We start from the raw sequence: 23166 nt of genomic DNA, 5'->3' as shown, positions 1-23166 counted from the left end.
AGAAGCTACCATTTTGTAGCCATGAGATTAACTAGCAATGAGCTATGCTTAGCCTTGTCACAGTTTATCCACCAAATATCAGAGGGATACAAGTATCTTGTTAACAGATTCCTATGTCTATCACATGTATCAAACTAAGCAAAACCAAGAACTCCAACTAGAAATCTCAGTCATCTCCACTTCCAATGGCAGCCACATACCCTGTTGCAAAGTTGCTGTCGTCTTTCCAGTCCACTATGCGACAGATGAAGAGCATATTTGAATAGTCCTCAGGCCTGGTCACAAAGTCTGGAGGGCAATCAGCCAAGGACACATAGGCCCTGGGCACTCTGTGGTCCACAGGTGAGAACATGGCACATCTCCTGAAGAGCTCACTGTTCTTGTCCGCCAGAAGCTTGATGAAGCCCGTAGCTGCTCGGGAATGCTTCTTTTCCAAAATATAGACCACCTGGAAGAGGCAAAGGTTTCTACAGTTAAAACCTTCAGAGAAACTTATTTTCTTTAACAGAATAGGGATACACAGAGGCTTAGCAGAATATCTGGAAAAATCACAAGGCCTATATCATGTTTTCTCTGCATGTGTATATATGTGTGTGTGCATTTTTTAACCAAGTACCTAGTTACAATGTATTTTCCTTGCCATCTTGCTCATGGCTATAGAAGAGCTAAGTGCCTTCCAAGTGCTAGCTCTACAGCAATTTTCTTGATTACAGAACAAAACCAGACAAGAAGCAGATGCTTCCAAATGCAGGGAATTAGCCACAACATACAAGCAACTCCTGTAAAATCTTTCATTTGTATCCTCGGCCTGTGATTTCGACATTCAGCACAGAACAGGCCAGTCCAAAAACGGTGCCGCTGGCGGATCCAACACTAACCACAGGAAAGGATGTGCTGTGGGGAATTTGGCAGTTCTCTCCTCCTCTCTGTGCTTTCTGAAGTTAGGGGTTATTTTACCTTTATACAAGACGGCTTTGAAAAGAATAATAAATTACAATATCACTAAATAATTGTTCCAGAGAGGTGTTCATCCAGGCTATATTTTTGTAGACCATAATAAATCACTGGATAACAGAAATATTATAGCCGATTTCCTAAGCTTATACAGAAGAGTCCTTCCAGAAGGTTTCGGGAGCTGCACCTCTGTGCAATTCTGAGCGCTGAATTGCCACGCTGGATGGGACCAGAGGGCAGCCCAGCCCAAAGAGGGACCAGAATCAGAGGCTGCAAAGGAAAGCACAAGACGTGGAAGAGACCTGACCCAGTAGTCCTTTTCTGGTCTCTTAACATTCAGAGGTTGATTCAAATCTTGAACCAACAGCACTAACAGCCTTTCCAAAGTCTGTAAGAATTAATTCTGACAACTTTGGATATCCTGATGCTCATATTAGTATCCAATCTTTTTTCTCAATCTTGCTAAGTAATTTTGCGTAACAAACAAAGGGAATTTAAACTAGGGTAATTGGTAAAAATAACAAGACACTTGATTTTTATCAGATCGGACAATTACTCTCTTTGAAATGGGGAGTGAGATTCAAAGATCAACAGATGGAGACTGCAGGGAGGCCAGGGCTGGTCTGCTTCAGCCTTTGGGAGTGCACACGTGCTCACTTGTTGCTCTCCATGGAGTTACCTTGGCTGTCCTTTGAAGAAACTTATCTGGGAGGAGCCTGGGATCATTCACCTTGGGTCCATCGTCTTGCTTTGTTCTGTGCGCTCCAGTGATCCCAACAGCCTTCGCTGCATCAAACAAACACAACAGTTACTGTAGCACATTGCCATGACTAATTCATATCGGGTCTTTGCTGTAAACTACAATACAAAGTGAATGTAGCAAGCTTATTTGAAAGGAAAAAGATCTCTCAAGTGCTAGAATAGCCAAGCATGAAGCAATTATTATTTCTTCAGGCTACCACAGAGAACAGATACATGTTCACTTCTCATGCAGACCTGCTGAAAAACAACAAAAATCGAAATAAATCCCAACTTTACAAGTAGAATTATGCCAGCCGTAATAAACAAAATGGTGGAAAACACATTCTGTTTTTTAAATATTAAGAACTACATTAATTTCCTGGCATTTCTTAGTTGAAGTCATTAACATTGTATAAGTAGTCCTTTAAGTACATACATTCATTTAATTTTCTTTAAAAACATTATAAAAGGTTATAAAATGCATGTTTATCTTCAAAACCATATCTACTAAGCTGACACTCTTCAGCTGCGGACCAGGATTATGAAAAAGTCTAATGAAAGTAATTGCTATATATGACAAACAGCTCCCTCCCCCTGAAATCACTTCACCAGATACCAAGAATATTTAAATCAACAGTCAAGTAATTTCTAGCTTGCAATTTTCAAATATCCAAGTGTCTGAATTTGAAAGTATCTGCTATAGGTGGCTGGCACACCGAATGCGTTTAGCATTTACAAACATCCAAAGTCATCTTTGCCATGGAGAAGGCTGGGACCGGTCCCCTCTTGAGCTGTACCCTGCTGAGAGCCTGTGGTTACTGCTCTGACAGCGTTTTTCAGATGGAAACATCCACACGCTTTTCTCCAGAGGGCTCATGGAGGATGGATGCCTTTTTCCACTTGTATGGCAATCACATCCATCTCAAGCACATGTGTAAAATCAAGCTCTGAGCGTTCAAAAGAAATTTTGCTTTCTTAAAGAGAGATTGTGGCACTGACTGCAAGTTCCAAGGGACACAGCTGTCACTGTTTCCCTTAGAAGACATGAGATAAAGCAACGTTTCACTGAAGATTGTTCTCCAGCAGGCCAATGGCGCTCACGCACGCCAGAAAGCCTCCAGGAGAACAGTGGTGACACACAGACCCTGGCCCACAGATGACACCCATCTGTCCCACGGGGACCCTCGATGGAGGCTGCTGGTGACATGACGGATGAAGGGGGCCGGGCCACGGGAGGGGAGGCTGCAGCTGCCAGCAGCGCTGAGCAAGTGCCAGGGCACCAGGGGAGACGCACAGGGGGAGCTGGGGTGACAGTGGGGGAGCAGCTTGCCCCGAGGGGAACGGCTGTGCACCACCATCACAGGGGCACGTTCACAGATGGTCATGCCGCTGCGGACAGCCCGGGTTGCCTTCGGGCAACATTACCCCAGCGGTCGTCTGACAATGACAGCGATCGCTCTAATGACAAACTCTGGTTCTCATATGCCGCTAATTATCCCCAGTTTGCCTTCTGATACAAAGCTCCTCAGACTTCACGTCTCCCCAGAGATCATCTTTTTTGGAAGAATCTAAGTGACTTTAATTTTAGTTTATCTTTACTGACTTGCTTGCAAGGCTGAGAGAAGAGACAGATATTCAAGGGTTTAAATAAAAATCTACTGTCCTAAAAAAAGTGGCAGTAGTAGTAGCAGCAAATCCATATCTCTTTCACTTCTCCCACTGAAATGAACTCAGATTTGCCAAAATCAGGGTTACTAAGGGATAAAACTACTCAGAGTTACATGGTGACAAACAAGTTGGGGAAAAAAATTGCTCACATTCATTATAAATAGTTGAAAAAGTGGGGATACCCAAGTTACACACCTCATTTGCTTACCTCCTCTCAGATCTTTGCCAGCTAAAGGTCATATCAGACAATCAGTAAGGAATAAAAGCAAGGAGCCATTTTATTTTCTTACAAATTTTCAAGCCATCGGTTAACAATCATGGGTTTATGGTGTGCCAACAATAAAGACAGCTAGGACAAAGAACAGGACGAACAAAGACAGCTAGAACAAAGAAACACTGGCAGGGGCAGAGGGGAGGTTGGTAGCCTTCCAAAGGCCATGTGCCCAGGCACACCTGCCACAAGCCCAGGGCTTTACTGGAGTGAACACTCCCTCACATAACAGCACATACTGGTTGGAAGAGAAACCAGATCTAAACGTGTTTGAGGAAAAAAAAAAGCAAGAGCTGCACTTGCTACTTTCCCAGCACAACAGAATGACAGTGCCGACTCAAGGCACAGCAGGCAAGAATGAGAAGAGGAACATGCCCCTGTGAGCACTTGCCGCCTTTCCAGTCCTCCTTCCAGCTCTCATGTCTCTAAAAAGTCGCTCGCATTTTTTCACGGAAGTAGCTTTCCCTGTCAAAAAAGGAGCCAGCAGTGGTGTCCTTGGGAGGTATCACACACACACTTCCAAAAAAGCACAGAAGCACCAGGAGGGAGTTGTCATGGGGTGACAGCAGATGGGTGACCAGGCCTTCCTTTGCTTGAGATGAAGATGATGCAGGGTCAGGGCATTTCCCCCCGCGCTGCTGAAACTGTGCCCCATGCAAACCCAGTACAGGTACCAGAAAGCATCTAAATTCTCATGTGGCACATGGTAGAACCTGCTGTTTTCCTTCACAACCAGCATCAATCAGGGCTGGCTGGACAGTTCCTTCTTCATCAGGGGTCCCTCCAGTTTCAGTATCCCTCCCCAAAAAATCTTAGAGATTCCAGCAGACAGAGGCTGGGATCTACAACTACACCATCAACAGAAAGAAAGGAGGTGGCAAACCCCAGCCATCTACTTATTCCTACCCATCTTCCTTCATCAACTTCAGTATCTAAAAGGTCATCACATACATTGACTGATGGGCAACACTTCTGAAACAAGACAGGCAAGACGACACACAAGGAACTCTGTACTCTTGGGGCCAAGAGATGTGGACTTCTCTGTAGGTTGTAGCTGCTCCTTCTGAAGTCAAAATTCTGTCAGGATCAGGGCTGCATCTAGTGTTTGGAGGTCTACAACAGCAGAGCACCAGCAATGAGACAAACCTCTCTGCTCAGAAAGGACAACTACCCAGATCCAGCGTCCACCTCGCTCAGTTGTGAACTTTCTGCACAAAAATCTCAGTCTCAACAAGGACAGTGATAAACTGCCATAAGGGTCTGGTACCCAAGTCCCCTGAATACATTTCTGACAGCCCCTGCCTTGCATTCCACATCCCTCTTCCCTCCAGTGAAACTGGAACTTGATGGGTGGGCAGGTGAAGATGAGAGGTATCGAGGCCCCACTGGAGTCTGGTGGTCTAGAAGATCTGAGCTGGGAGACACGAACATCTCCCACAACATGGCAGAGCCACGGAGGCAATCCTAAAGGAGAGTTAACTTGTGAGAGAAGCAGGATTTTGAGCAGGGGAGGTGGGAAGAAATTCCTTGCATTTTGCCAAACTAAAAATGAATTATTCTGACCCTTTACTGCAGTGGTTATCCAATGACCATTCAATATTTCCACCCTGGGCAAAGACATGTTTTCTGAGAAAGATTTACTGTGTTAGCTTGGGCAATACTTCATAAGCTTATCTTACAGTGAAAACACACTTCAGCAACTAGGATCCAGTGAAACTGCATTATAATCTCAATGTTTTCCTTTCAGTGATTATCCGACAAACCAAAACTGTAATAGTCTTATTTTAAAAAAAATTAGGCACTAGATACAAAAAGCAACTCAAATTAGTTATGTTATTACCAACAAAGTAGATCCAGGACACTTGGATTTTGCCTCCCTCTGTAAGAGATCAGTTTAGGCAGCTTCAATACACACTTAGATTTGCCTGACAGGCATTCCTAGGTCAAACTTTTTTTTTCCAAGCCCCCCAAATTTCCTTTTACAATTAAATTACCATGGCATTAAAAGGTGGCCAAAGTGGACCAAAAGTCATCAGATTAGAATTCTGATTACTTGTGACAGATCCAAAATTATTTTCACTAGGTTTGCATTGGTCACTGTGGAAATTTGCAATTCTGTCCAAAAAGAATACAATTAAAGATGCAATATCCACTTGCAAACGAAAATATATCACAGTTTCAGATCTCAAAAACAACTCACTGGAAAAAAAATCTCCCTCTCTGGATGGAAAGAAACAAGTTTTGGTTTTTTTTTAAAAAATAGTTCAATGTTTGCTACTTCAGCTAGGAAAAAAAAAAATCTACTTGAGAAGTTATTTGGCTTACTCTCCATGGGCATATCTAAGAATCCCCTCAGAAGGCATTATTGATATGAAGCTTTTAAAAAAGAAAATGCTGCTCTTCAGCTTAATGCTTAGATACCAACACATCTGTAAACCTTTCAGTAGCAAAGTCTACTACTTACTAATGAACTAACAACACTTAGGTTCTCTGATGTCTGCTTCAATAAGCAGTTTTCAGCATATTATTTTTTAGTACAAAATGCATAAGGAAAATGGTGTAAAACAAACCAATATATTATAAGTATCTCAAGAATTGCGTGTCAAAGGATGTGTTTTTGGAAGTTCTGTCTACACCAACACAGGAGACACGGGAATTAAAACTCCCTTCAACCAAAAAGTGATACATTCAAACGCATGCACAGATTTGCACGGGATTACACTATTCTGTTACAATTTTCATTTTTCGGGACAATGAGAAGGAAACACGTTGTTTAGAAAACAGTACAAGGGCTCTTCACATTCTGTCACCAACATTTATTGGCACAGAACAGGTTTTTTCCTCCAGAACACAAAACTGATGGTAGGAACCAGTGGTTCACATCATACTTGGTCCTCCTTTCACCAAGTAAACCGAAATGTAATTTTTTGAGGATCAAAGCAAAGGCATCTGGTTTCATAGAAACATCTGTCCCTAGCTGGATGATCTCAGTTCCTACAAAGCTATTTCACAACCTACAGAGGTAGGAGCTCTGAGCTTCTCCTGACCTTGGCAGACTTCTCCCCCATGGATTCCGCAGTACAGAGGTCCAAGTGAGCTATTGCTGAAGTCTCACCCAGCAGGCTGAAGAGCATCCCCTCTCACCCAAAATGCAGGGAGGAAAGAGTCTTTTCACTCGGTACCAGGTACTATCCAAAACTGGAATTGATTTTAAACAGGCTATAAGAAGGCTCGTTCAGGAAAATATTGTGCAAGCAGCAGTATTTTGTGAATATTTCTATCTCCACACAAAGAGCTTTCCACCTGTGACGGAGGGAAGACAGGTCGTTCACTGTGATGAGACTGTTAAGCCAACAGCTTCAGAATTTAACATGTGCAGCTTGTCCAAAATCAGCCTAACAGCTCCCACGTGCAATGCAAGATGGCTCTGCAGGTAAGAAGCAAAGCTGCTCCAAACCATGCAGCACTCCCAAGTTGTCTCATCACAGAGCTGTGTGTCTAATGAACAGGACTAACTTCCTTAGAGATGTTTATCTTTAATGCTCATTTAAGCAGATTCACCCTGCCGCAGCTGTTCGTGTCTGAACACCTGAACTCATGCACCTGCATGCCCAACAGCACACTGAAGATGAGGACCAGGAGATTCAGATGATTTTTGAAGATGCACAGGTGGGAGGAGACCCTCAGGGAGAGAAAAGGTGTAATAATGGATCTGTACAGCAGAGACAAGCATCTGCAATAACACAGAGCAAAGGCAACATGAAGAAGTGAGTATAGCTGGCTTCCTTACACATGCAACACAGCCCAGCATGTAATTATTTACTTATATTCAGCTACCTCCACAAGGAAGGATGGAGGAGATGGCAGAATGACGTGACAGGAGTGTCACTTTTCCTTAGAACCCTCCAAGCCTGATCCACAACAAAGATTCAACATCATTTTGGGAAGCTGACATCTAGCTCAACAGATCAAATCGTAGCTGTCTCCGTAGCCACGTAACATTACTACGACGGCAGCACGGGTACTCAGGCCTCCTGGCCCTCTCACGTCCTTGAGAAGCTGCCAGTCAACAGGGGGGTTGGAAACTTTATTGCAACAGAATTAAACCTCAAAAAAAAATAGGTAGTGTTGCAGTCTACATAAATACAGTTTTGTTACATTAATGGCAAGTAAAATTGAAATGTTACAAAAACATTTCCATTGAGCATTTTGCCTATCTGCCTAATGTTCTTCCTTCCTGCATGTGCGTTTGTTCCTAACGTGTGTGTGTGTCCAATTTTACTATTGCATGGAAAATATGTTAGCTGAATGAATCCTAATCTGATTCATCCTGGAAACCTCACTGCTAACAATGATCATACTCTAAAATGTTTATCTTCACACCCACCATTCATTCTCAGTACCGTGCCCTCTCACTTGCTTGACCTAAACTTGTAAGTCAAAGGAGAAACAGGTGAATTCAGGAACATATGGCAATATGCTGAACTTAATCTAATTCCTGTTACCCAAGTGCAGAAGTTTGGTTTTTTTTTAAATTATTTTTTTGCCTTCCGTAAGAAGTCATTTGAGGGTCAAGATAACTTACTAGGGAAGAACAGCATAAGAAGTTTTCCCAACATTAACTTCCATTGCAGGCTTCAGCTGTGCAAGAAAAGAATAACTGGAGCTTATTCAGCCTGTAGCATTTAATCAATGCAACCGTAAAGCCCAATTTGTTCAGTACCAGAACATTTTTCTTAAAGTTGCTATACTGTTTATTCTTCAAGAAATCTACACTCTCATTTAAGAAAAGTTTTAGCAACAACCAAAAAGCTAGATCCAGAGACCCGCGAACATGAACTTGGGATAAACTAATAGAGAGCTGTCTCAAGCAGCTGAAATGACTCCAGCTACTCTGCTGGTTTTCCAGGCTTCAGCAGAGTGAAACCGATCTGATTTTTGACAGTTCCACCTCAAGGATTTCTATTAAAAGCCATGTAACTGAGAAGATTTCCTGGTGAGCTTTCACTCTGCTGTGGCCTAGAAATGTTTCGAGCTATGCAGTGGAGACGATCCATCTCCAGAAAGCTGCAGGCTAGGAAAGAAGCATGAAGACTCTGTAAAAGCACTCAGAGTGAAAGGGAGCCTCTGAAGAGGAGGAAGAAGAATATTTATTCCTTCCAGCAGCCAGTGATGTTGGTGGGCTCCAAATTTGTCAGAGATTTCACAGCAGCTAAACTGAAAGAAGGGAGGACCTGAGCAAGAGGGACACCATACAGTCCAGATTCTTGTCACCATCATCCTTTCCCTACCAGCCCTGGCCAAGGAGAGGAATAGTAGTATCTCCCTAAACTCTGCCTATGCCATTATCAGACACTGCTAAGTGCAGAAGGGCTCCAGGTGCCAGAAGACAACCCAAAAGGCAGGTAGGCACCAACTCAAGCTTAAAAGAAGAGAGAGCACACACAAAAGCACAAGAGAGGGCACGGAAGCACATGAGAAGGTGCAGAAGTGCAAAACAGAGATTAAAGTCTAGATTATAAATACATTTTTCTCCTTTGCTAGAAGGATTCAAAAACCTTTCTAAGCACTGACTCCAGAGCATCATCCTGAGAAAAGAATGGCTTAATGCGCTATCACACAACCATCCTGTGAACGTACCAAATGCCACCATGTGCTGAGCCAAGTAATCCCGAAATACTCAATAACAGCCTCCAGTCAGTAGTAGTGTGGACATCAAGCAATTTTAGATTATAATTTCTGAATTTACCAGGGCTATTAGAGACTGAATCACATTTGACTTGAAAAGAGACCGACCAGCATCCACCTGGCCAACGCTGAACACACAGGAGCAGCTCCAACCCAAATTCTGTTGACTCTACCTATTAACAATCCACTATTCGATTCAATTTTCCATCACACAGTTGGCTGAGGTAGCTGTCAGTTTACTCTGCCTATAAATTAGTTATTTCTATTCAAACTTCAATACGTCAAGGCAGTGAGCAAGCTTCGGACATTCACACAAACACCGACTTGCCGAAGCGTAGGTCTAAGTGGAAATCCTGAACAAACACAACTATCTGATTGCTGCCAGGGCAGCCAGTCCACCAACTTGATTACTTCTAAGAGCCACCCCGTGGGAAGCAGGATACTCTGCGTATCTGGTAAAGTAAGATCTCTCATGAGAAAAGCTGAAAAAAGCTGAGCAAACTAGTTTGACAAGGATAGCTTTGGCATAGTAACACAGTTTTACAAACTTTTATTTGAATATCCTTTCGCAAAGAAAGGCTGAGGCACTTTTATGAGCACAGCTGCCATTCTCCAGAGTACAAGTAGCTGCTACTGTTCAATTGCTGATGTTTCTTTATCAGAGTAATCTGATTCCAATATTTAACAAGAGACGGCTCACATTTGTATGAAACTCATGTGACACACGAGTCTGTGTGGGGGTACAGCATCGTAAAGTATTCTGTAGAGAACATTTTGCACTTTTCCTGGGTTGGGAGGATACAGAGAAGTTTCTAGTTTTTATTACATATTGAAATGGAGTATAAGGAAAATCCTTCTACTGCAGTGACAAGTCACAGAAATAATGTATTCCAGCTCAATACTAAGTGATAAAAGTTACATTACCTCTGTTGCAGTAGTCAATGTGAATGAGGATTAAGGAAAAGAATTACAGACCTGGCAAAGGCTGTGTTGACTGGTGGATGACTTCTCTGGATAGCAGAGACACAGAATAAGTTGAGGTCTCAGGGTAAAACAGAGGATTTGCACATCAGTACCAAGCACTATAGAGAATTAGTATTTTCTGTGTACATGATATTGTTGAGACCAGTGCCAGGATGCTATTGCCTTGTTCTTTGCCTGCATTTCAACAAGGCATAGAAACCCCAGAGAGAGTTTGAAGGACACTAGTAAAGGAGCTGAGAAATTTTCTTCAGGCTGCTCATTCTTACTGTATTTGTAAAGAAAAAAAACCAGAGAGAAAGTCTGTTCAGCATGTAGAGATATTTACACCTTGGAAATACAGCTGAAAACACAAGAGGAAAGAGATTTCCAACTTTGCTAGGAAGACCTACCTCCAATGACCAAAGCTTAATATTAAGAAAATCTAACTTTGGAACAGGATATTGCTCTGTGTAGAACAGCATGCCGGAGAGGAAAATGTCTCATCACTTCCTAGATCAGAGACTTTTCTGAAGATAATCTTTAACCGAGCTGCTTTGCAAGAAGAGTTCAGAAAAGCAGAGCAAACTCGTTTGACCAGGACAGCTTCTGGCATAATGACTCCAGTTATAAACTTTTATTTAAATATCCTTGAGCAAAGCAAGACTGACACACTTTTATGAGCATGAGAACCTTCAGAAAGTACATGGGCTGAGAATTAGGCTGAATGCGATGGTCTCTTCACTTCTGTGGACCTCCCTCTTGCTTACCCCATCCTTTCTGGGGTCTTAGGAAGAGAAAGGCAAGAAGCACAGCTCTCATAACTGCAGCATCTGAGTCTCAGCCTGCAGCCTCACGCGTAACAATTTCTACTAGTTTGCTTTAAGCCTCACAGAGGCATAGAAAACCCAATGTACAATGACTTCGGGGAAATTCAGTCCACTCAAATCTGGGCCATAATCAGCATACATAATGTTTCATGCTTCAGAGCTTCTGACAGCAAGGGCCAACCCGAAATTCTTTGCCCCAGTGTGTAACTAGAGGTGGAGGGGGTGACTGGTGCTCTGAAGAGGAACAGAGCCACAACAAGGGATGGGACACAGGCCAGGGTAGAAAAGATATCAAAACAGCCTGTACTCCCAGCATGACCCAGAATGCTCTTACTCGAATGACACGTCTACTTTTATTCTTCATGGTTCATTCTGACCACCAGCAGCAGAACAAATGAGCCAGCAACAAAGATGTTGCGTAATTCTACTCCTCCATCAGAAAGACAACTTTTGTCTTGCAACTGAGAGGCAGCAATCTGCAGAGCTTATGTATATGCACAAAGACTTGAGCATTGTCTAGCAGTGTCTAGAGCAACATGGCTCTGTTTTTTTGCCCCGGAATAAGTAAAATTTACTTTTTATTCAATTAGGGTAGTTATGGTTATTTTTCACCCCCAGAAATCTGGGCGGGGTTTTTTTGTTTGTTTGTTTTTTGTTTAGTTTGGATTTTGTTTAGGTCTTTCATATATAAAAGATCTTTTTATATGCACACACACACATATATGCAGGCATACACATACCTACATAAAGTGCACATGAGAACATGACAGACTGTTTCTTGACTATTAAACATGATGCCCTTGATGCCATCTTTTTCCAGCTCAAAACCTTCAACCTTCCCTATGTTAGGGAAAAAAAGAAGAAAGCCCACTAAAAGTGTTCATTTAAGAATTGCAATGGCCACAAATTATTTCTCCTGCTTCCTTCTGTGCATAACAGCATGCAACGCATCTGTGTAATAAACCCTACAAAGCAATGCTCTCAGGGAAAGTAAGGCACTGGTTTTGGTGGGTCAGGAAGAATACCCCCCATGGGATCTCATCTCCCATCCACCTCTCTGTTTTGCTGCAGTAGTTGTTTCAAGCAAAAGAGATGTAACATAAAAGAAAAGGCTCATGGGCAGTTCACTTGAAAGGGAAGTTCAAGGGGCAGCATCAGCTGAGAAGCCCCTGCAGGGGAGGTCCATGTTACACAGGGAAGGGCACTTCCACTCACCACGGTCAACCCTGCAAAGCACTCTGCCTCCCGATGCTGGTACCACATTCCAGTGGATGGCCTTAGCTAAGTTCTGCCTTGAAAAAGTGTATGTTTGGTCCTTTTAAAAAAGCATTTTCAGCCACACCTGTGAAGACTGAATTTGGCAGGATCTTTTCTTTTTTTCATGACAGTTATCACTGATGCTAGAATAACTATAGCTGTTTTCCAGGCAAGACTTAAAATCTGGATAAGTGATGATATGAGAAATTGCATGAAAGACAGGAAACAAGCCAAAGCAATCATCAACTGCTCAAAAACACCTTCAGAAAAAGCAGCATCGTAAACTTTATATGTATAAAAAAAGCAGGGCATTAAAAAGCAGAGCAAGAAGAAACTAGAGAAAAATCCATATGGGTAATATGGCCAAAGAAGCTGAAGCAACTATTAAAAGAGGTGATAGCAAAATACAAACTCAGCAGAAATCTAACTGGCACATTCACACCAGCCACAAGGCTTGTTAAGGATGAACATAGAAAGGGCTTGAAAACAAAAGAAAACAGTTGGCTTAGGCAACTGCAATGGAAAAGTAGGTTGGATTTCAACTGTGTAGACAATAAGTTGATCTAACGTTTGCCCTACAAGTATTCTCCAAAGACAGAATTAAATGGCAAAAAACCACTCAGACGGCACAGATATTACGAGATAACTTGATAACCTCCAACACAGGTCACTCCAGAGCATCTCGAGGAAATACAATGCACCAAGAAAAGTCACTCTCATCAAGCCTTTACACTAAAGCATAGTTATACACGTAAAGTAAAATACTGACTCAAGTCTATATTTATTTTAGATGCTGGTGTCAAACAAGAATGCATTTCTCTGAATTTTCATTTGGCATTGCTATCAGAAGCAAAACCAGAGAGGCAACAGACACAATATGTGACTCAGGAGCACATTAGGAGATTTAGAATTGCCGAGTCAAAGCGGCAGCTCAACAGCATGCAGCTATAACACAGTGTCCAAGACTGCAAAAAGGATGGGGTTAATAACTAGTTGCATAAAACATCCGCAGACAAGACGAGTAACTCCCAACTGAAGCCCTATGCTGGAAAGTAACAGAACAAGACGGAAGTTGGTTCACATACCTTGGCAGTCACTCAAAGACAGTGAAGGTACCCAGAAGGAAACAGCATCATGAACTGGTGAGGCGGCAGCTCCGTTCATGAGTGAAACCAATGTTTTGTCGTAAAAACTACAACACTTCCACTCAAATGTTATTTCCAGTTTTATTAGAAGATGGGTGTGAAAAATGGAAGTCTACCAACAGTATAGGCGGAGGTCTGTGCATCTTCAAAAGCAATCTCTCAGGAAAACATGAGGTATTAAACAGAACAGCTTCACAACCACCACGGAGATTTGTCAGAGTCTAACAACTACTTATGTCCTAAGTTACTGCCATCTTTTCTGGACAACTGGGGCATGTGTCAGGAACACACCAGAGTATCTGTCCTGGCAAATTTTACAGCAGCAGCTGAAGGCACATGTTAAATGTGCCAATTGTCTGAATCCTTTCAACACGCAGCTCTTCAGGAAAGGATTTAGTACTAGAAAGGACATGCAAAGAGCAGCATAAGCATAGTTTGGGACAGGGGAGCCTATTTTATTTTGCCATAAGCAACACTTGATGGTTTGGATGGAATTCAGATTCAGAATAAAACAGGTTTGCCTTCAAAACAGATCGCATAATTGGCTTTAGGTTTTAGTGCAATTTTCTTTTTAAATGGACCGAATCTTTAAGTTGCTCATAACTCAACTGTTTGAAAACAGCAACAAACCTAACTGCCCCCAAGGAAATATATTCTTATCCCCAAACTGAGGCACGTAGATTGGCCAGCCAAACTGCCATGAAGGAAACTGCTACAGCAGCATCTTGAATTAAACAGCAACCAGCAGTCCCCAGACAGCCTGGAGAATTGCAAATCCAAAGGTGTGACTTCTGTTCCACAGATTTACTTTGCATCAATCAAAGCTACATAAACCCCAGTCCTTAATATCCATTCAAAACTATGAAGGCAGTTTAGCGGAAAGGGATAGAAGTGATAAGGCATTAAGCTTTTATGCCTGTATTTTATATCTTGCAACAAAGCAAGCCAACAAAGTAATACTTCACCAGTTTGATCAAATAAAGGTTTAAATCAGCAATCTGATCTACTCACCCTTTGCACCGGTATCCAGGGAAAGTTTCTTAATGTCATCAGCCAACGTATCCTGCAAGTGGTCTTGTCCATGCTCTGCATCATTATCATCAAACTGAGCTTCTATAATGACATCCGGACTTTTAGCATCGCCTTTCGCTGTCTCTCGAGGAACACAAGTCCCCAACATATCCTCAGGGACATCTGATTCATGTGTGGCTTCTGTTTCTTTGTCACTACCATCTGGCTTTATTACCTGAAGGAGCAGGGGATTAAAAAAAAAAAAAAAAAAAAAAAAAAAAGAGGCAAGCTAAATGACTGGACTGAAGGAAAAAAAAAAAAAAAACCACATCATTATCTTTCCTTTTTCATGTGCATCCCCAAGGAGCTGACAATGAATTGTGGGTGGCTGGTGGCTCAGTGCAATTGCTGTGTAATTAGCCACGGATATTGCACAATCAGAAGAGGTACCTCACCAGGATAAAGACGGGAACGACATGGTTTTTGCAATACCTCAACTGTGACAATAATGTATCCAAAGCGTATCTAGAGCATAACCATACAGTTCCTGCCAAGCGTCTAATCGGCTCTCCAGAAGTTGGGAGTAAGCACAGAGAGGGAGGAGGATACACTACAATTTAATGAGTTACTCAGACCATTGTTCACCAAGATACGCTAATCATCCTGGGAAGTCACAGAACTCGAACAGTTCCAGTGAACGCTGGGATCATGTCTAAGCACATCTCTGGGAGAGCTCCCCAACACACAATTAGGAACAGGCTGAAAGAGTGCAGACCAGAGAACACTGTGCCCTGCAACCTGTGGAGGAACTGGACTGTAAGACACCATGCTTTACATTTATTTTAGGCTCCAGTCTTTATGTTAAAGGCACTCAATTATTGCTGTTACTTATACAACTGTCCTAATTAAATTACCAAGAGGAATGAACTCAGAGTACAAATTACTTAACCATTAACTAACTGGTAATTCAGATAAGTAACTGACCATTGCTACAGATCTGTCCCCACTTTAGTACAGCGATGGCACATGGGGAGGAGAAACCACATGTGTAATCATGTCCAAAAAAACCATCATGAAGAACACTTGTTGCAGTAGACACTAGACCTGCACTGCATGTGACAAAGGCAGGAACTGCTCCATCTCAGGTTATAACGATCAAAATGGTTCATACCTTGGATACACGTGCCTTTTTTAGCATCCTTCATGCAACCAACAGTGAGTTGCAAGCACTTACCTGGCCCTGGAACCTAGATCGAAGTTTTAGTTTCAAAAGTGTTTAAGTTTCACTCAAGCTGTGGTAAGAAATAACCTATTAAACATTAAAATCACAAAGAAACTGGGTGACTCCATTCCAGTGCCCTCCTGGCAACAGAGCTCCTCTCCAGCTGGTGCTGGTGTTCACCAGGCAGGTAACTCCCTGGAGATGCTCCTCCAAGGTCCCCAGTCCTCAGCATCACTAACCTAGTACATGACAGCAGGAACTCACACCACCAGCAAGGCAAGTGAAGGGCCATTTAAAAAAAATGCAATTTAAAAAAAAACAAAACAACAAAACACCTTTCTGGTAACATACTTTACATGATAGATATAGTCACTAGAAATAAGCATAAATAGACTCAACAGATCCTAACTGAAGAAAAGCATTCCAAGTAAGAAAAATACAGTCCAAAAAAGCTACTCAAATTATTGTTTAGTAACTAAAAAGCAAATAGATCAAATCAGACCTCTACAGGGAAGACTTTGATAATTTTATAAATACAGAGCTACAGTCGTGTTTTCAAGCAGTACCAATTTCTTCGTAATTTTTTCACAATACATAACAGAAATAGTCAATTTTAAAACAGGGTTGAATTCAAGTCTTTACCAAAAAAAAAAAAAACCTCAGATGACATTACTTTGAACTCTTGTTACCTTTTGTGACTCTGCTTTCCATCTTTATTTTCATTTTTAATATGTATATAATTTGTTACCATAGCAGATTTTGACTCAAACATTAAATTGTGACAAAAAGGGAAAAAGTTTGGCAGAAGGTGGGAAAATGGCTGATTATTAAACCTGGCTCCATTTGGTATATAAAATACTGACACACAATGGTCTGGGCAAGAACAGTCTATTAGATTAGAGAGCTGACAAGGCTCCACATGCTAGCGACTCTGCCAATGTGCCTATCCAAAAAGAAAACCAGTGTCAACAGTAATGTTTGGACTCCACTGTGGTCAGATGTGGATGTATTCAGCTCTTAAATTTCAATTGCACCAGATGTGTGCAAGTGTGCAACTGCAGCAGGAGTTCTTTTTCTTCAACCCCTTCAGGCTTTGCCTGAATTTCTCTCTCTCCAAGTCGTTCTTTGAAGAGTGAGAGATGTGTTTCAGGTGCTAAATTACAAAGCTTTCTATATGTAATGCAGCAAACAACATCAAATATATCTGACTGATAGGAAGTGCTTCTCTAAAGATGCAGCACTGAAAAGCTTATGCTTGAAGAGTTTATGTTGCATTAAAGAAGGCAGCAGATATGGATTTCTTTTTAAATGCTATACATTAAAATTACCATGCTTCCCCCAAGCTAGATACACACTGCTGTCACTAGCTAGCAGGATACTCCAGCTGTGACTACCTAAGCCCTCAGTCACACATTTCCTTATGGATTTGCAAATGGATTTTTAAGTAAAGTTTTCCAGAGTCCACAGAATCACGACCTCCACGCAACATAGTGCAGCAAAACGTCCAGATGCTGGCAAGCATGGGTGATAGGATTTGTTTTCTTTTTAAGGCCAAGACAGATCATTTAGGCTGACCTCATACATTAACAGAGCAGGGAATTTCACCCAAGATTTCTTATATCACACCAAAAATTTAGGGAAGCTGTACATCACAAGACTGGAAAGCTGCATAAGACTTTACAAAATTGGGAGCTCAATGGATACAATTACTCCATTTAAGACGATCAGAGTTGCTGGCCAACATGAGCTCATCACACAGATTCCAAAAAGCAGGATCCTTCTGTACATGAGCAGCAGCAAATCTGACCATGACAGAATAAGCATTTCTCACGTGCCGCATCTCGGAAACTAGAAACTGATGATATTGCACTCTCCTATTGCTTATTATATTACTGAAGCTCGTACATGACATAACACATACAGTTAGAATATATCAGTACTTATCAGAGATGCAGAATAAATCAAATAGAGAATTGGCTAAGTCTATCACGGAGTCATACGTGCAGTACAGAGCACCGTGCTTTGCCAACGCAGCTGACTCCGCGTGGACCCAGAAGGAAGGGATTCCCCCGTGCTGCATATGCATGAAATGCATGAGACTACTCCGACGCAAACATCCCAGGTTGCATGGTTAAAGCCTTTTAAAGGACCTTAACTTCCTGACCTGGGAAGTCAAATGTCAACCTTACGGTTACATTATTTTCATATGCTTTTTAATTAAAAAAAAAAATAAATCTTTTAATAAGCATTTTGATGAAAGTCAGTTGCTTATTTGAATGCCTGATCCTTAAGATAGTGGCTGAATAAGTTTTCTTCCAACTTTAAGCAAACATCTATCACTGAACAAGCATCAAGTTTCTGCCCCACAGTGATTAGTTTGTAAAGTCATAGCTGACTGAACACAAGATCTTTGAATGAAAATCCCATTTCAACCATAAATGTAATGAAAAACAGCTAGTGGGCAAGTACATCCTGGCATGGATACGTACAATCTGGACAGCAGAGTGATTACCTCGTTGCATCCAGCCCAGTCTTGAAGTAGCCATCAAACGAACAATTGTCCTTACTCGGGAAGAATTTGTTCCAACAGAAAACTGAACAGGAGTCTGTGCATCTCAAAGCACAAGGGTTACCTCCTGAGCTGCAGGAGAAACTGCTTTCTCTGACAGAAGCAATCTTATACCTGCCCCGTTAGTTCCAAGCTTTTCACAGACTTTCCACCTAAAGCCTCATATCCACACACGGACAAAGCCCAGGCCTGTTTATTCTTGGATCAGGTATGGGGCTTTTGTTGCTGCCTCCTCAATGGCAGCTCTTAACAACTCATACATTAGTCTATAATCTCAAACTACTGAACCAGACCAGTGATTTTCAATCCTCTTTGAGTTATTAACCCCCAGAGCTTTTTCCAATAAATGCACCAAGTCCCCGAAGTGTTTAAGCCCAATACTAATAAGTTTGCTTTTCTTCCTTATTTCTCTCTGATCCTAACAAGCAATCCATGAATCCTCATAGATCTGAAGATGAGACATGGATGACTGCTGGACTAGACACAGTTGGATGGATGCACCTTGCATGGCTAAGATCACTGTTTTCAACAACAGAAGCTTGTGCAAAGAGACCTCCTTCACCGAAAGCATCGTGCAGGTAAGGAAGCAGGATCATCTTCCTTACAGCTGTTTTGGACACAGATTCAATAAAAGTGAAATTTTTCACCTCAGTTGAAATGCTGACATTAAAAAGAGGGACTAAAACAATGAACTTTAGACATTTCCAGTAGAGCATAATATTCTTGGAATTCTTCAGATCAAACTTGCCCACCATGCTCCACAACATCACTATTACTTCAAGCAGAGAGCATCTTAAATTCTTTTTTAAAAATCCAACTACTTGTGCTCAGTTTTTGCTGTCCTTTTTTTCATAGAACAACTGCTTCAGAAATTCGAAGACAGCATTTGCTTTCACTTAAAAAAGAAACAACAAATAGATACATGACTCATTCAAAAAAAGAACAATCCAAACAAACTATCAACCAAAAAAGTGTTTAAATTTGATGACATTTATCACATCAGCCAAACTTGGCCAGCTAGACCCCTTGGGAGGTATCCTTCCCGCCACTCGAGAATTCACCAAAGCCCCCAAAGAAGGTCTTGTAATGAACATGCAGTAGGAAACCCACAAGTACACAAAACAATCCACTGGGAATTAGGTTTTTGGTGGGATTCCACAGAGGTCTGCAGTAGGCCAAGCATTCCCAATAATCTGAAACTAAATATTAAGTCACTGGTAATAAAACTCATGGATGACAAAGACTTGCAGAGCAGTCAAGTCCAATTGGTGAACAAGGCTGATCTGAATCCAGAGTGTTTGAGAATAGCCAAAAGTAAATTCAAATATCTAAGAATATGCAACACACACCCGGTGAATGGGTCTGCCTTGGAAATCGCTGACTCTGAAAGGAAAGTGAAAGATTTCTAATAAACAAAAATCTCAGCAATAGGATCCTTAGTATTATAAACAGTAAAAGCAATCTTAGCTCTGTAATACTGCACTGATGAGACATGCCAGACTTGCGCAACATATATTTTCATAAGGATACTAGGGAAGAATGGAAATGGTCTAGAACACCACCTCTTCTCCCTAAGTCAGTCAAAACCCAGCAAAATGCCTCATAATGAGTAATCAAACCCAAAATGTGTAACTTATCCAAAAGATTTTAGAAGTGACAAGCCATTAATGATAAGTCTCTTCACTGGGGCAAACAGTCAATGCACAAAGACGCTCCAGAAAGGTGCTGTAGATACACCAGCAAGTGGAAGCTGAAGACAGATTCATGGCAGGCAGTGAGTTCATGTTAAACAGGGAGGACTAAACATGGCAACAGCTATATGGGAAATAAGGTCTTCAGCCCAAGGCCACCTCCTGAGGTCTGCAAACCAAGGTAAGATGCCTTTCTTTCAAAAAATACTTTGGTCAAATACAAGTTCTGCTTTAGCTATAGACAAGTTATTAAACTCAATACTGGGTAGAGAGACAAAGTTTAGGTCAGAGATGTTGGTACACTCTGCAGTTGAGCTTTAGTTAAGCAACAAGTTTGAGAAACAGAAGCAGGTTGAAAGCGGTTATTTCAAAAGGAAGACAGCTGAAAACAGAGGCTTTGGACCAAATTACCATCTTACCGTTAAAAAGACCGTTGCTACCACAACACTAATACAAACACCGCATTTCATACCAATACTGTGAACACCTGCATCTATTAGTCTCCCAGCTTTTGCCATATTAAACAGGCTTCACTTAAAAGCCGGTTCCCTAATGCGCGCTCACGAGGGAGTAGGAACAGAGCCTGGCTCACATGAGGATGCTGTCACAGCTCATACATATGTGCTAGAGCCAAGCTACCATAAATATTACAAGGAAGAGCTTTGCTTTTCTGAAAAGAGCAACCAAACAAAGTCTGGCTTGCTCTAGCTCCTTCTTGGCTAAAGAAAGGAAAATACTTCCAATAAGAGAAAAACCACCTGTCCCAATCACCCTTCCTTCTCTTTGTAATCCCACATACACCAAACAGCTCTGGCAAAGACGACAATTCAGTAAAGGTGACTAGTCTCAGTAGGAGCAGTTAAAGCATTACTTTTAAAATAACAATCAGGTTAGAGTGGGGGCTTTTGTTGTGGTTTGGGGTTGGATTTTTTTCTTTTACAGTCTTTCAATTCTAAATCACTGGAAACACTTGCTAACAGCCCACAGGATAGCTATTTTATATTAAACAGCACATTATAGTTTACATTCCAGGCATCACATTGGATGCAATAATCATACAAACATCCAAACTAAAATCTCTCCCCTCTTGACTAGGAAAAGGCCACTTGCTTCTCCCCAGTGGGCTCTGTTATTCCCAGATGTCACACGCAGTTTTGTCATGGCAGTCGCTAGAAAACCATCCTGCCTGTGGATTCAAAGGGGTAAAAACAATCTGAGTATGCAAAAGCTTCTTGGAAACGGCGACTTTTCAGAGCTCAGGAGGTGAAAGGTAGGAGAGAAACAAATGAGATGTAATGTATGTGTTTTCAAAACAAAATACAGACACATCTGCAACACACCCATCAAACCTATTGAATTCTCAAAGTCATCTCCCCTGCCCTCACCAGCACCCGGCATCCTCTCTGCTCAGACTAACCTGCAGCAAAGTGAGTTTTTACTGCAGAGTTAATTCAAGCCATCAGACTGAGCATCCAGGTTTAGTCCAGCCCAAGCAGACAGAGCAGACACCCTACATCCAGGCTTGTCAGGCAGCTGCGCAAGTAACAGAATTAACTGCAGAAAAAAACCTGTATCTCCAAACAGCCACCTTTTCTCACTACTTCATCCTGCTTCCACTAGTAAACCTCATTCCTGAACAGTTCACTCATCTTTGCTCTGTGCTTCAGGCTGTACTTAAATATCACAGGTTACAGCGTGTTGCCTCCAAGTCCAGCTCAAGTCCTTCTCCTACCACCTTGCACAAATAACCAGACTAACAAGTGGAAAAGCATCAACAGGGAAAATGCTCAAGACTGACCTTTCTGAATCCTAAACGCAAAACAAGAGCTGTCTCCTCACCATGTATCTCCACTCCCGATCTGGTCTCTGACCTATCATTTGCCTCTGCAAGCTCCCCACTCACGTTGCCCTGGCCCTCATCCCACACCTACAGTCTGCTTCCAAACATGTTTATCAACACTTCATTATCACCGAGCAGGAGACAGTTGCCTCTGCCCCCGTCCCTCCTCAAGTCTACTCCTGCCTTCACCCCCTTTCTGCCACCTCTCTGTGATGTCCTGGGACTCATCTCTCCCAAGTCAGTCTCTTTGCACCGCTGCCTATAGGATACACAGTCCTAGGATCAGGACCATGTTGCCTCAGGTTCATTTCATCTGGTTCTCCTAACAGGATAAATTAAACAGCTCCATCTGCACGTCCCTGCCTTGTGTACCCTCTAACAACTGCTGAGAAGCAGGAAAAGAAAAAGTTGTCAGAAGCAGCTGCTCCCTGCTCAGCACAGGTACTCTGTGCCACCGTGGCACCAGTGGCATGGATCACACCACTCCAAAACTACAAAAAGGAGCCGCTCTGCAGCCTGCAGAAGAAATACCTGAGCTCAAAGAGGGCCCTCTACCCAAGTTGCTTTGAAAGAAGAGCTGATAAAGGCTCATAATAGGTCCATGGTAGGTCTGTACAGCCTGTCCCAAGAATTACTCGGGGATGCCTGTGAGAGATATCTCTCTGGGCTTGAGGGGATTCACACTTCAGAGCTGCTCTGTGATATTTGGACATGCTGAGGGTAACAGCATCAAGGAGACATGGGGAAGCTCAGTGTCCCCATGCCCACTTGCAGGGAACACAGTATGATTTCCTTTGTAGACAAGACTACCTGGTAGGGACTCCCAACAGCATAACAAAGAGCTGTGTATTATTATAGCCAGATCAACAAACTTGTTCCACACTTTCCACTCCTGCTGCCACCCCCGGGATTTGATTTGGCACTAAAAAACCAGCCTCTATTTTCAGAATACCTACTGCTATTGTACTGACCTTCCCACACACGTTCCCCAAAACACAGGAGTCCCTGGAGCAGAAGCAATACAGCAAACACCTCGTGTCTCAGCTGCAGCTTCCCAACCCACACGCTGTTCTTTTATGCAGCTATATGTTGTCACACTTAAAGCAGTGATGAATATTTAGCCATAGCCCATCATCTGTACAGCAAATCTCTCTAGTGAAAGAAGTTTGACCCCAGGTAGGTGCAAAAGATCTAGTTCAGCATCCAGCCTTTAACACCACATGGGAGTCAACCTTCTACGCACTCACAAAATCCGATGAGGCACGCACAGTTCCTCCATCTCCTACAAGCAAACTCTTTTCATAAAAGAGGCCCTTAAA

General features: G+C 42.2%; 1 protein-coding gene across 1 annotated transcript in view; it reads right to left on the bottom strand.

The window, feature by feature from the left end:
- The window catches only part of DIS3L2 (DIS3 like 3'-5' exoribonuclease 2), a 193176-nt gene that overhangs the window by 118246 nt on the left and 51764 nt on the right, over positions 1–23166 (bottom strand). The window contains 3 exon segments of the mRNA XM_075761378.1: positions 201–448; positions 1634–1740; positions 14526–14760. Of these exon segments, the coding sequence (XP_075617493.1) occupies positions 201–448; positions 1634–1740; positions 14526–14760 (590 nt within the window).

Source organism: Balearica regulorum, chromosome 9 (assembly GCF_011004875.1).
Source record: "Balearica regulorum gibbericeps isolate bBalReg1 chromosome 9, bBalReg1.pri, whole genome shotgun sequence".
NCBI classification, from domain to species: Eukaryota; Metazoa; Chordata; class Aves; order Gruiformes; family Gruidae; genus Balearica; species Balearica regulorum.
Note: the sequence above shows the minus strand (reverse complement) of the source record. Positions and strands in the feature narration are given on the sequence as shown.